At 49.2% G+C, this 11,478-nt stretch overlaps 1 protein-coding gene across 1 annotated transcript in view; it reads left to right on the forward strand.

Annotated features, from left to right (window-relative positions):
• OCA2 (oculocutaneous albinism II) overlaps positions 1-11,478 on the forward strand; it is a 133,579-nt gene that overhangs the window by 80,466 nt on the left and 41,635 nt on the right. Inside the window, exons 19-21 of the mRNA XM_004692949.2 lie at positions 2,451-2,510; positions 3,124-3,228; positions 9,365-9,458. Coding sequence (XP_004693006.2) covers positions 2,451-2,510; positions 3,124-3,228; positions 9,365-9,458 — 259 coding nt within the window. The remainder of the gene's footprint in view (positions 1-2,450; positions 2,511-3,123; positions 3,229-9,364; positions 9,459-11,478) is intronic.

Here is an 11,478-nt window from a genome sequence, read left to right on the forward strand (position 1 = left end):
AGAGCAGGGAGCAGAAAAGGCAGATCTACGAAGTACACTGCTGAGGGGAGCAGCGGGCGGGTCAGGAGAGGTCTGCCCCGCCATGTGGTCACCTCCGGGGCAGGTGGGAAAAGAACTCATGTGGAAGTGACTTTAGCTTCTCAGTGCTGTGCTTTAACCCGCTGCGCCACCAGGGAGGGCCCCAAAGAATATAACTTTTAAATAAAAAACCTGAAGTTACCCATCCCCTTGTGTGCAAAAGTCAACCCAAAAGGGATTAGTCCAAAGCAAGGCCTGGAAGCGTGCCACAAGGCTTCTGGCCGGGAACCATGGAAAAGGGTCAGAAATGGCCAGACAAATCTGGGAGGAAAAGAGCAAAATCAAAAACAATATAAACACTGCCATAGTCATCTCCCTATAGGTCTCTCACCCATATCTGCCTTAGTCAGTCCAGGGTAGGGAAAGAAACATGGTTTCTTCATCTCATGCTCCCTGCTCCACGTGGTTTCCTCAGGTCTCCTTCTGGCTCTCCATCCAGCTTCCTTTTTTTTTTCTTTCCTTTTTGTCTGCTCAGCTCCACCCTCCTTCCAGGTGGGGCATGGAACCTGGAACTTCCCCTTTTCCTAGGGACCACCCTGTTACAATACAATAGGACAAAATAAAAGGTGTGAAGTTAAAAATTAAAAAAATTGTTTTCAAAAAGTGAGGTGATTATATCAGTGATTCTTAACAGGGAGTGACTTTGTGCTCTAGGTGATCTTAGCACCATCTGGAAACATTTTTGTTTGTCATGTTGGATGAGAGGGAGGTAGCATCTAGTGGGTGGAAGCCAGGGGTCTTGCTAAACATCCTGTAAAGTGCAGGTCAGGTTCCTTGACAAAAAATGATCTGGTACCTAATACGAACAGCGTTGGATTGAGACACCCTTCTCTAGATAGACTTAGCTTTGTGATTTATTGGCTTCATAGCAAACTTGATTAAAAATTATGAACAGGCCCTCCCTGGTGGCGCGGTGGGTTAAAGCACTGCACTAAGAAGCTTAAGCCACTTCCACATGAGTTCGATTCCCGCCTGCCCCAGAGGTGACCCACATGGTGTGGCAGACCTCTCCTGACCCACCCGCCGCTCCCCTCAGCAGTGTACTTCGTCGATCTGCCTGTTCTGCCCCCCACTCTGTCTCTGGTGAAGCCTCTCGCCGTCCCTGAGCCTGTACCCCAGTTCTGTATGCACAAATAAATAAATCTTTAAAAAAAATTATGAACAAAGAGTTAATATTTGAACTGCACAATAACTAAATAAATGAGAACAAAGCTAGTCTGCATATATTTGGGGAAGTTTTATTCATGTATTAATTTCTTTTTACTTAAAGTAACATTGCATTGCATAACAACATTATATAAGTTTCAGGTTGAATGTCCCCATTTAAGACATATTTAAACAAGGTCAAGCTGAGGTGTTCAATGTTTACGGCCATTCAGCGAGATGATATCACAGTGAAAAGTCCCTCTCTGAGAGATGCTGGGCAGTGTTGCCCCACATCCGTCTGGACCAGGCTTCCTGTCTGGACCCTTTTCTGGGCAGCAGTATCCCTCCAGGGCTGAGACAAAGGGGCAGCCCCAAACAGCTCCGGCCTTTCCATTTCCTTGATCTAATCTTCTTTCTTGTCTTTCCCTGGACACAATGTTCTAAATCTGTCTAGCACTGTGAGAAAAAGTTATATGCTTCTGTTAAAATTGCTCTTTCCTACCTTTCTCTGACAGTTATAAAAACCCCACACTTTCTTTTCATTTTTTGAAAACTGTGATGTTTAATGCTAAAAAGAAATTTGAAATGCAGTTTGCTTGCAAGGGCTTCTCTCTGGAATGCCATTGCATTATGAACAGTTGAACAGTACTCCTCCACAGAGCTCTTCAAGGGACGGCTTTGCGTTCGAATTTAAATGTATCATGGACATTAACGTGAGCCAAGCAGAACTGCCTCTGCCATTGCACGCTCTTCCCAGAGAACCCTCGTTGGGCATCTGTGATTGTTTATAGACTGTGTACTTGAGTCTGATCTTTTATTTTATTTTATTTATTTATTTTAAAATATTTATTTATGCATACAGAACAGGCCAGAGGTGCAGAGGCAGTGAGAAGATCCACCAGAGACAAAGTGGGGAGCAGAACAGTCAGACTGATGAAGTACATTGCTGAGGGGAGCCGCGGGTGGGTCAGGAGAGGTCTGCGGTGCCGTGTGGGTCACCTCCAGGACCGGGGGTCTAACTCACACTGAAGCAGCTGCACCAGCTTGCAGTGCTGTGTCCTAACCTGTTGTGCCACCAGGCAGGGCCCGAGTCTGATCTTTTATAAGAACTGAGAGCCTGGATCTACCTTATGTTCACTTATTTTCATATTAAAGACATTGCTTTTAAAAACATACATATAGTCTCAATTTTACACTGATTTTCACCCTATCTCCATTTCTTATAGGCACTGGCACATCTTCACTTAATAGAATATGTTGGAGAACAGACTGCTTTGCTAATAAAGGTACATTAAATGCTGCAATATTATGTGCTCCAGATACTGTTTCTTTGCTTAAAAAAAAAAAAACTGGCAAGAATAGGTCACATTAATTATGTAAAAATGTACAGCAGGGAACCTGTTTTATCCCATGTAGCCTTGAGATGAAGGAAGACTCTTCCCAAAGAATATATAATTACCCATGCCTGCAATTTTGCTATTAGCCTTTCGTTAAAACCCGTCCCAAAAGGAGAGCAACAGAGATACCATCTGAGCTAGTGGGTGCGGCAGGGCCCTGCTCCGGGCTCAGCTCCGAGGCCAGGCTGGTGGGTCCTGTGACTGCCACAGCCAGATGGAGTTGAAACAGGTGCCCCTCTGCTCCCTTCCGTGGGCTGGTTGGCACAGTTGTCCGGAAATTGACCCCTCAGATATGTGTGGTACCCCTGGAGGCTTCAGGAGGGCAGAGAAAGCCCAGGCTGGTCCTGTTGGGACCCTGGGTCTGCCTTGGTCTCCTCATGGGTCTGACGGAGGCCTCACAGCCCCGAGGTGCCTTCCGAGTCTCACCTGCCCTGGCACAGACCTCACTGGGGAGCTAGAGCTGTGCGGCTGCCATACTTGGCGTGTCACCTGCCCCTTCCAGATGGTCCCCGAGGACCGGCGCCTCGCAGCCGCCATCGCCCTCATCGTCTGGGTCTCAGCCATTGCTTCGTCCCTGATCGACAACATCCCATTCACGGCGACCATGGTGAGTTGCACATCTCTGGGGGAGGAGGTCCTGCCGCTGGCCTGCACATAATTTGGGCTCACCAGAGGGTTAGCAAAGGGACGCGCCATGTTTGGAGACAGCTGTGCAGGCCGTGGGCCAAAGGGCAGGCAGGTGCCCGGGGGCCCCCTGCTTGGGGGTGGCAAGTTCTGAATTGGCTGGTGGTTGCGGGGCGACCTGACTGAGAGCACCATCCATCCAGCAAAATCACTGCCATGATTGATTTAAACTGGGAGACACCAAGCCATGAAGGCTGGTCCAGGGTATTCATCCTCTAGGTCCCTTGATGCAGAAACCCTCTGGGCCATCCACGGGGTTTCCAGTGCACGGCCGGAGCAGGTTTTGAATTCTGTGTGTGGTCCTGGCCCCAGCCAAGATTGGGGTCCACAGTAGAGGCCTTTCACAGCGCTGATGAGCCCCGTTCCTGCTATACCGTCAGACACCACTGTGTAGGGCTGGATTGTGAATTCATGGCATACTAAAGGAAGGGTGGAGGTTGCCCGAGGGTGCCTGGCTCCTGTCTCAGACACCTACCCTGTGAGAACCTTCTCCAGGGTGGTCTCTGCCTGGGGGAGAAGGTCTCAGCCCTTGTGGCTGTAAGGGCTGCTCCCATCACCTGGCTCCTAAAGGAACAGCAGGGAGCTGGCGGTGAGGGGAGGGAGGGCCTGGTGTCAACAGGGTGCTTCTCTCTCATGCAGGGCCTTAGGGACCTGGGACTGTCACTTACCCATTATCTGGCTTCACAGTGTCTTCCCAGGTGACTCAATTCTGAGCTGACCCTCTGGCTGTTTTTATCTTCAGAAAGTACTGAGTTGGAGAACTAAGATGAATGCTGTTGTGTGCCAGCAGGCACAGTCCTCACTGTGGCTGGAGCCTGTGCATGGGGGCAGCCTCCCCTCTGGCCAGTGGATGTGGCTGGGCCTGTGCTCCCGGATGCTGGGTTGGCTGCACTTGTGTCCCATTCTCTCTCTCAGGTGAAGTCACTTCTCTAGAACCCCCAGACTCTGTCACTCTGCCCTGAGCTTACCCTGTCACACGCTCCGCCAAATTCTCCAAGTCTACCTTTCTTGCAGGGCAATTTATGGAGGAGCCTGTTCAAGATGCAAAGTGGGTGGGGAGAGTGCACCCCTTCTGTCTTGGGGTGCAGGGGCTCCTTGATGCTTCCTTCACTGCCCCCTAGATGTCCTCTCCTCCTCAGCACTTTCTGTATTCCTGAGCAGTGTCTTGCTCAAACTCTGAGGTCCTCCTGAGGGAACTCCATGGAGGCTGTCCTCTGATGGATTGTCAGGATGGTCTGAAGCTCCTTTCTCTTCTTTACATCTGTGTCTTTATTAGCCGCATGTGCTGGGCCCCATGAAGATATTTAGCAAGTGTTTGCAGAAGAATGAAGAAACAATAGATGAATTTTCCCTCAGGAATGATTCCCTCATGTAACCCCTGGCTCCCTCCCTCTCATCCTCTCGTGGCTCTGTCACTGTTTGTAGGGAGGGAAGTTGTACCCCCACTGTCTTCAGGGTCATAGAAAGTGTTGTTACCCAGCACAGGCTTGTTGCCTGCCTGGGAAAGAAGTCAATACTATGATACGGGCTTTGGCGGAGAAAAAGAATTTATTGTGCGGGAAAGGAGGTAAAGGCAACAGTCAAATCTGCCTCCCTGATCTGGGGGCTAAGATGGTTTTATGGGAGCAGAAGAAGAGTAAGAAAGGTAAGACTGAGGAAGTTACAGACTTGGGAAAATTTAATTGGTCAGGCACAAGCTGGTTCGTAAAAGAGCATCTCCTCCAGGCAACCTGACCCTTCCCTTCCCCTAATACAGTCTGGGTGTCTCCCTCTACCCCAGCTCTGCATGGGTGGTCTCTTGCCCCCAGCTGGCCAGGGGCCCAGCCCAAGCACTTCTAGATGGTCTGGGTCTTAGCCCATCCTTGGAGTAGCTGGTCCTTGCCTCTCGGGAGGCCCAGCTGGTCTGTGGGTTTCATGTTGGTGAGAGTCCCACTATTTAACTTTGTTCTTTTCCCAAAATGAACAAAGAAACCCAAGAACATTCTGTGGAAATACTTGCTTAGCACCCAGCTCTGGCCAAAGTCATTGAGCAGCTCAGCAAGACATCCATGGGCATTTACCAGGTAAGAAAAGTTGATTGAAAGGAGCCAGAATGCTGGAAGACGTGGCCGCCATTTCTAACAGCAGGAAGTGATGTCACAGCAGCGCACAGGGGGGCTCGTGGGGAGACTGAGGCAGTCTGATGAGGCTGACAGGAGTCCATGCAGAAGGCTTTCCTTGGAAGATTTGGGCCTTCTTGCAAGGAAGTGAGTTAGAGACCCAGCAAAGCCTCTTCTTAGGCCATGTCTTTCCTCCAAAGTGTGTCTTTCATTTGGGAGCGTTTCTTTTTCTTGCGTCTTGTCCACTGGGAGCCAAGAGCTGTAGGTGGGAAGACTGTTCACATTTTTCCAGATCCTTTTTTTCTTCCGTGGTTTGAGAACAACACCACACCATTCAGGAAATGCCAGAGACTTAGTTAATAACTGACAGGATCATGCGATTGAATTTTTGCTTATCTCACAGTGTCCAAAATGGAAGGAACTAGATTGTAGATGGGTTTATCTCTCCAAGTCAGCTGGACAGGGCTTTAGTGAAAATCCTGACATAAAGCTACAGAGCACTTGGGAGAGCACCCCTGGGCTTTTGGGGATTAGATTTACACTTTGAAGTTTTCCTTATCTCTCTGCCTTGGGCCCACCTCTCCATTTTGACCTTTTCTTATCTTTAGAGATGACATAATACAACAACAGTCTTTCACATAATGAGAAGACCATTTTAATATTGATATTTCGTCAGTGTCTTGTGATCTCAGAACAGACGGCAACGTCTCAGCAGAAGCTTCCCTCATGCTCCGGTGCTAACTCCTCTTGTGCTTGGGGTGCAGGGCCCAAGGGCTGAGGCTGTGGTACCCCATCGACAGGTGTGAAACACCTGTAACACGTACTTCCATCCAGGGAAACGCCTTTGATATTGCTTCCTTGCTCATCTCTTTCCTTCTGCAGTTGACAGTGAACCATGGCCACAGCTGCTGTTGTGAGTGCTGTGCATACACTATCTGCTGCCCTCAAAACTGTTTCGGAAACCTGAAATCCATTGCTAATGACAGAGAACTCCCTGGCGGTCCTTCTCCATTTAAACCTTATCTTCTTCAGCTTCATTTGCTTGAGCAGGAAGAATTCTTAGGCAATTTTCAAGTTAACATATGATTATTCCTGTCCTGGATGTTGAATTCAAGGGATGGTAATTTATGCACATAATTTTGTGGGTTTTCTCCACTGACTTCTCTATACTCATCATTATCTGTGTTATCATTCAGCCTCTGTGTGGAAGTCATTTCTTAAAAAGGCTGATTTCTTCTCCTTCATCTTCTTTCCTTGCTGGGTCCTGATACCGCAAGCCCTCCAGGAGATGCTGAGACAGAGTGCCGGCTACTGCCACCCCTGACGCAGGAACTCCTTATTCAGGGTGGCAAGAGTCAAGCAGTTCAGTTTTGCTTTTGTAACTTAATCTCATTTTGCCTTAACTCATCCTGTCCTTAAACACGCAGGAGCAAACTAACATGGAGGGTTGCTCGGTCCCGTGGGCTGTGCTTTGCTTTAATAACATGAACATATGGAGAAATTGACATCTCGGTATGCAGAAGAGGGCCTGGGCTTGAGTCCCAGCTTCACCACCGGGCAAGCAAAGAAGGGACTAGTCTGATAGCCGCAGACACAGCAGCTGGCGCCTCCCCCAGCCACCCGTGGCTCAGAGGGCATCTGTGGGGCACGAACTGCAGGTTCTCAGGTTGTGTGGGTCACATAGCTCTCAGGAGAACCTCTGCTCTGGTGTGGGGAGCAGCCTTGGGAGAATCCTGCAGGCCATGGCTTGAGGACTGGCCTCTACACCACTGAGCTCCTCACTCAGCAGATGGCACGTTTAGAATGCCAGCTGCCCAAGACAGTAATCGTGCCATATCCCACGGAGAGGACAGCAAGCAGGTCTGGGCAGTCCCATTAAAGAAGACTACTGGGCAGTCCTCTAGATTGACTGTCCAAGGGGACGAGCTTTGTCCGGGGACAGCTGGCAGGTATTCGCAGCAGGTGGGCAACAGCGAGTGTAAGGCATGGACAGGTGCAAAGTGATCCCAGGGCTCATGGGTGTAGAGGGAGGACAGGTGTGTGGCTGCAGGGAGAGGAGGTGCCTTGGGTTATTGGGAGGACAGGTAGGTGCAGAAGAAGACAGGTGAGTGGGTGCAGAGGTGAGCAGGTGAGACGGGAGCCCCTGCTGGTGCATTTGCCAGGTGCTAAATCCTGAGCTGGCTCATTTCTTCATGTTTTTGTTCCGCTGCCCCTTAGACCTATTCATTTCAAATGTTCTGTCTTCATATTTGCTGGTTCTTGGTTCTGTCTGCTTGTCTGCTGTTAAACTGAAACTTTCATTTCAGTTATTGTGCTTTTTAGCTCTAGAATTCTCTTAGATTCCTTTTTAAATTTTTTTTTAAAGATTTATTTATTTGTGCATACAGAACTGGGGTACAGGCCAGAGGCTCAGGGGCGGTAACAGGCTTCACCAGAGACAGAGTGGGGAGCAGAACAGGCAGATCGACGAAGTACACTGCTGAGGGGAGCAGTGGGCGGGTCAGGAGAGGTCTGCCGCGCCATGTGGTCACCTCCGGGACAGGCGGGAATCGAACTCATGCAGAAGCGGCTTTAGATTCTCAGTGCTGTGCTTTAACCCGCTGCGCCACCAGGGAGGGTCTTAAATTTCTTTTTTTAACTGATCATCTCATTTGGTTTCTGTATCATCTTCCTGGTTTGATTTAGCTGTTTGTAGTTCTGAATCTATGTGAGCTAGCTATTTGAATTTTTGATTGATAATTCTTTTGTTTGGGCTTCAGGGTTAGATTCTGTCGAATCTCTCCCCCCCCCCCCTCCGGGTGAATGGACCCATACCTCCCTATTTAATTTGTGTTTTGTATTATTTTGTTGTCGATAATGAGGCATTTTGAGTAATTCTGGAAATCTGTTTCTCCAACTCCTCAGAGATTCTTAAATTTTGCCTTTTGAAGGCTGAAATTGTCCAGTTATGAATTTTCCAAAATTTTCTTTTGCAGAGTTTCTATTCCTTGTTACATGTGGTTGTTGAAGCTATGGGTTGAATTGCGTTTTGACTAAAAAATCTGTTGATGTGTTACGCACGGATCCCTTGGAATTTGACCTTGCTTGAGATCACATTAAACTTAGGTTGGTCTGAGTTCAGCGTGACTGGTGTCCATAGAAAAAAAAGGGGGGGCATTCGGACACAGAGGCAAACGTGCAGAGAAGGAAGGCAGTGTGATGACACATGAGAAACACTCATGCGACTGGAACTTTCCGGTAAGGTGTAAGCCAAAGAACACCAAGAACCCCCGGCGACCCAGGAATCCAGAAGCGGCCGGGGAGGATCCTCTGTAGGGCAGGCAGTGAGACCGTGGTCAAACAGTCAGCTTGCCCCAGATGCCACTCTTCAGCACTGTGCGATAATATTGGTTGTTGTTCCAAACCATCCAGTGCATGGCATTTTCCACAGCTCCGTGACCTCTTTGGCCAGGCTTGGGGTGAGGCACACAGGGCTCAGAGAAGCAGCTTAGTACAGGTGCGCCTTGTGTGGTTGGGGTTCAGAGAACGGCTCAGATTCTGACTTGGCTGCTCACGAGAACACCGCCTCTCCATGCCTCTCAGTAACAAGCTCCCTGAGGGACTTTTGAGGATTCAAAAGATGACACTTGTATGAAGTTAGCATGGGTCGTGCCACTGCGGGGCTCGTAAAGGTGGGCGAGATAGTTGCGCCCCCAGGCATTGAGGGCATCTTCACGACTTCGCCTCCTTGATGACCCACAGCAGCAGCTGAGGAGGACAAGCTGTGGCTGGAAACAAAGACACAGCAGTGGCCGAAACTCACAGTATTGCGGATTCTAGACTTCACTCTGGGTTCCTTTAGGGTACCCAATGCTCTTTACTGTTTGCTAAAAGAGTGCTTCGGATTTTGCACATCAGTCAAGTACCCACAGCTCCTCTGGGCTTCCAAGGATGTGGCATCAATGTCCTCTCCCTCCACAGATCCCTGTGCTCCTGAACCTGAGCCGGGACCCTGAGGTCAGCCTGCCTGCACCCCCGCTCATGTATGCCCTGGCCCTGGGTGCCTGCCTGGGAGGTAAGGGGGTGCTGATGCATGGTGGGGAGCATGGGCACCTTGGTGTCTGAAGGTGTGAGTCGGAGAGAATGTAAATGAAGGAGAACGCAGGTGTTTCCTGAATGAAACCCGTCGTCACTCAGACTGGAGCTCTTTAGTTCCTTTGTAAAACCCGTCACTTCCACGGTCCAGAACTGCCCCTGACATCTGAGCCCTGGAGGCTGATGGCCACGACTGGCTCCTCTCGGCTCTGTGCTCCACCCCGCACCTTGCCCAGTGCCTTATGGTCAGAAGCAGACTCTGAGTCAGGCGCTGCCCTCCTCGCCCCTCCCTATGGAGTGGGGCAGGGGTGGGTGCAGCCAGAGGTACACTCAAGCTGGAGACTGTGAGGAAGAGGACAGATCGCAAAATAATAATATTTGTTTCAAGGGAGGTACTGTCCTGGGAAAAACCGGAAAGTGAATTACAGAGTGTCCGGGGGTCTAAGCTCCGGTGAGCAAACGGTCGTGGACCAGTGTAGAGTGTCTCGCGCACTTAGGCGCCTGATCCCCTTCGGGAACACAAGAGGATTGTGAGATTCTTAGATAAGCACACCCGGTGCATCTTAAGTTTTTATTCTTACATCCTGGCACTGTTAGATAACCCAGCTTTCTTTGTTCTTTGCTTGATGCCTAGCTTTTCAATCAATACCTTTCTGTTCAGTTCATCTCCTGTAAAGAGGGATTAGTGTCTTCCCGTGAAATGTCTGTGACTTCTCGAGACAATTAATTCACCTAGTTGGGACGACTGAGACCTCCAGCTTACGAGACTGCAGACCCGTTCAAATGACTCCCATTAAGAACCAGGACTGGGAAAAACGTTCACTGCATTCTCAGCTACCGGTAACATCAGTGAACAGAATCCACGGACCTGGAAATGTGTCCTCTGGGTGGGATTTTGTTCATTCAGCCTCAATGAGCATCTGCTAGTGCCTGACATTGCTCTTGAGTGGGGGAGACAATCTCTAAGCCAAGGTTATACCAGAAGCAGATGCATCCTCTCATGGCCATATATGATTACACGCTTAGGATCCCCTTCCTCTGTGTCCTCTCCGGCACCTGTTGGGGGTGTCTTTAATGTCAGTTTTAACCAGTGGTAAGTGTGCAGTTCAGTAGTATTAGTGCATTCATACTGTTACAACCATGTCCACCATCCATCTTCAGAACTTTCTCTTCATTTCAAAGTTCAATGAAAAGATAACTCCTTATTCCATTAGGATTTGACACTTTGAAGAGCATCTTGAACATAAGTTTTTTTTTTTTTTTAAAGATTTATTTATTTATTTGTACAGAACTGGGGTACAGGCCAGAGATGCGGAGGGTGAGAGAATTCACCAGAGACAGAGCGGGGAGCAGACAGGCAGATCGAGGAAGTACACTGCTGAGGGGAGCAGCGGGCGGGTCAGGAGAGGTCTGCCACGTCATGTGGTCGCCTCCGGGGCAGGCGGGAATCGAACTCATGAGGAAGTGGCTTTAGATTCTCAGTGCTGTGCTTTAACCCGCTGCGCCACCAGGGAGGGCCATTGAACATAAGTTTTATGTTTAAGAAATGTTATTTGCTGTATAATTTGGGTATGATTTATTAGCTTAAAACAAAAAAAATCTTCCCTGGTTATCTCTCAATAATTTTTGGTTGCTCTTTCTATGAAGAACTAAGAAAAATTCAGATAGTTCTTCAGAGAAAATTGCCTTAGCCTAGGTTTCCTAGAAAGCTTGTAAGTTCAAGTTTTATCGGGAGGTGCCGTCATCGGGAGGTGCCGTCATCGAGAGGTGCCATCATCGGGAGGTGCCATCCTAGCTCAAGGAGGCTGAGGGAAGAAACAAGCCAGACAGAAAGGAGAGAAAGGTAGTGTGTGGTGCTTTCCCAAGTAGTAGCTTCACACCACAGCGCAGCCAGTTTTGAGTGAGGTGGAGCATTTATGAGATGTTGTGCCTAGGAAGGGAGAGAGACCCCAGTGAGCCCCAGACTGTCTCCAGTCTCGCCCTGGTCAAAGTCGGGGCCT

This window comes from Condylura cristata, unplaced genomic scaffold (assembly GCF_000260355.1).
Source record: "Condylura cristata isolate star-nosed mole 26May11 unplaced genomic scaffold, ConCri1.0 scaffold00035, whole genome shotgun sequence".
NCBI lineage: Eukaryota > Metazoa > Chordata > Mammalia > Eulipotyphla > Talpidae > Condylura > Condylura cristata.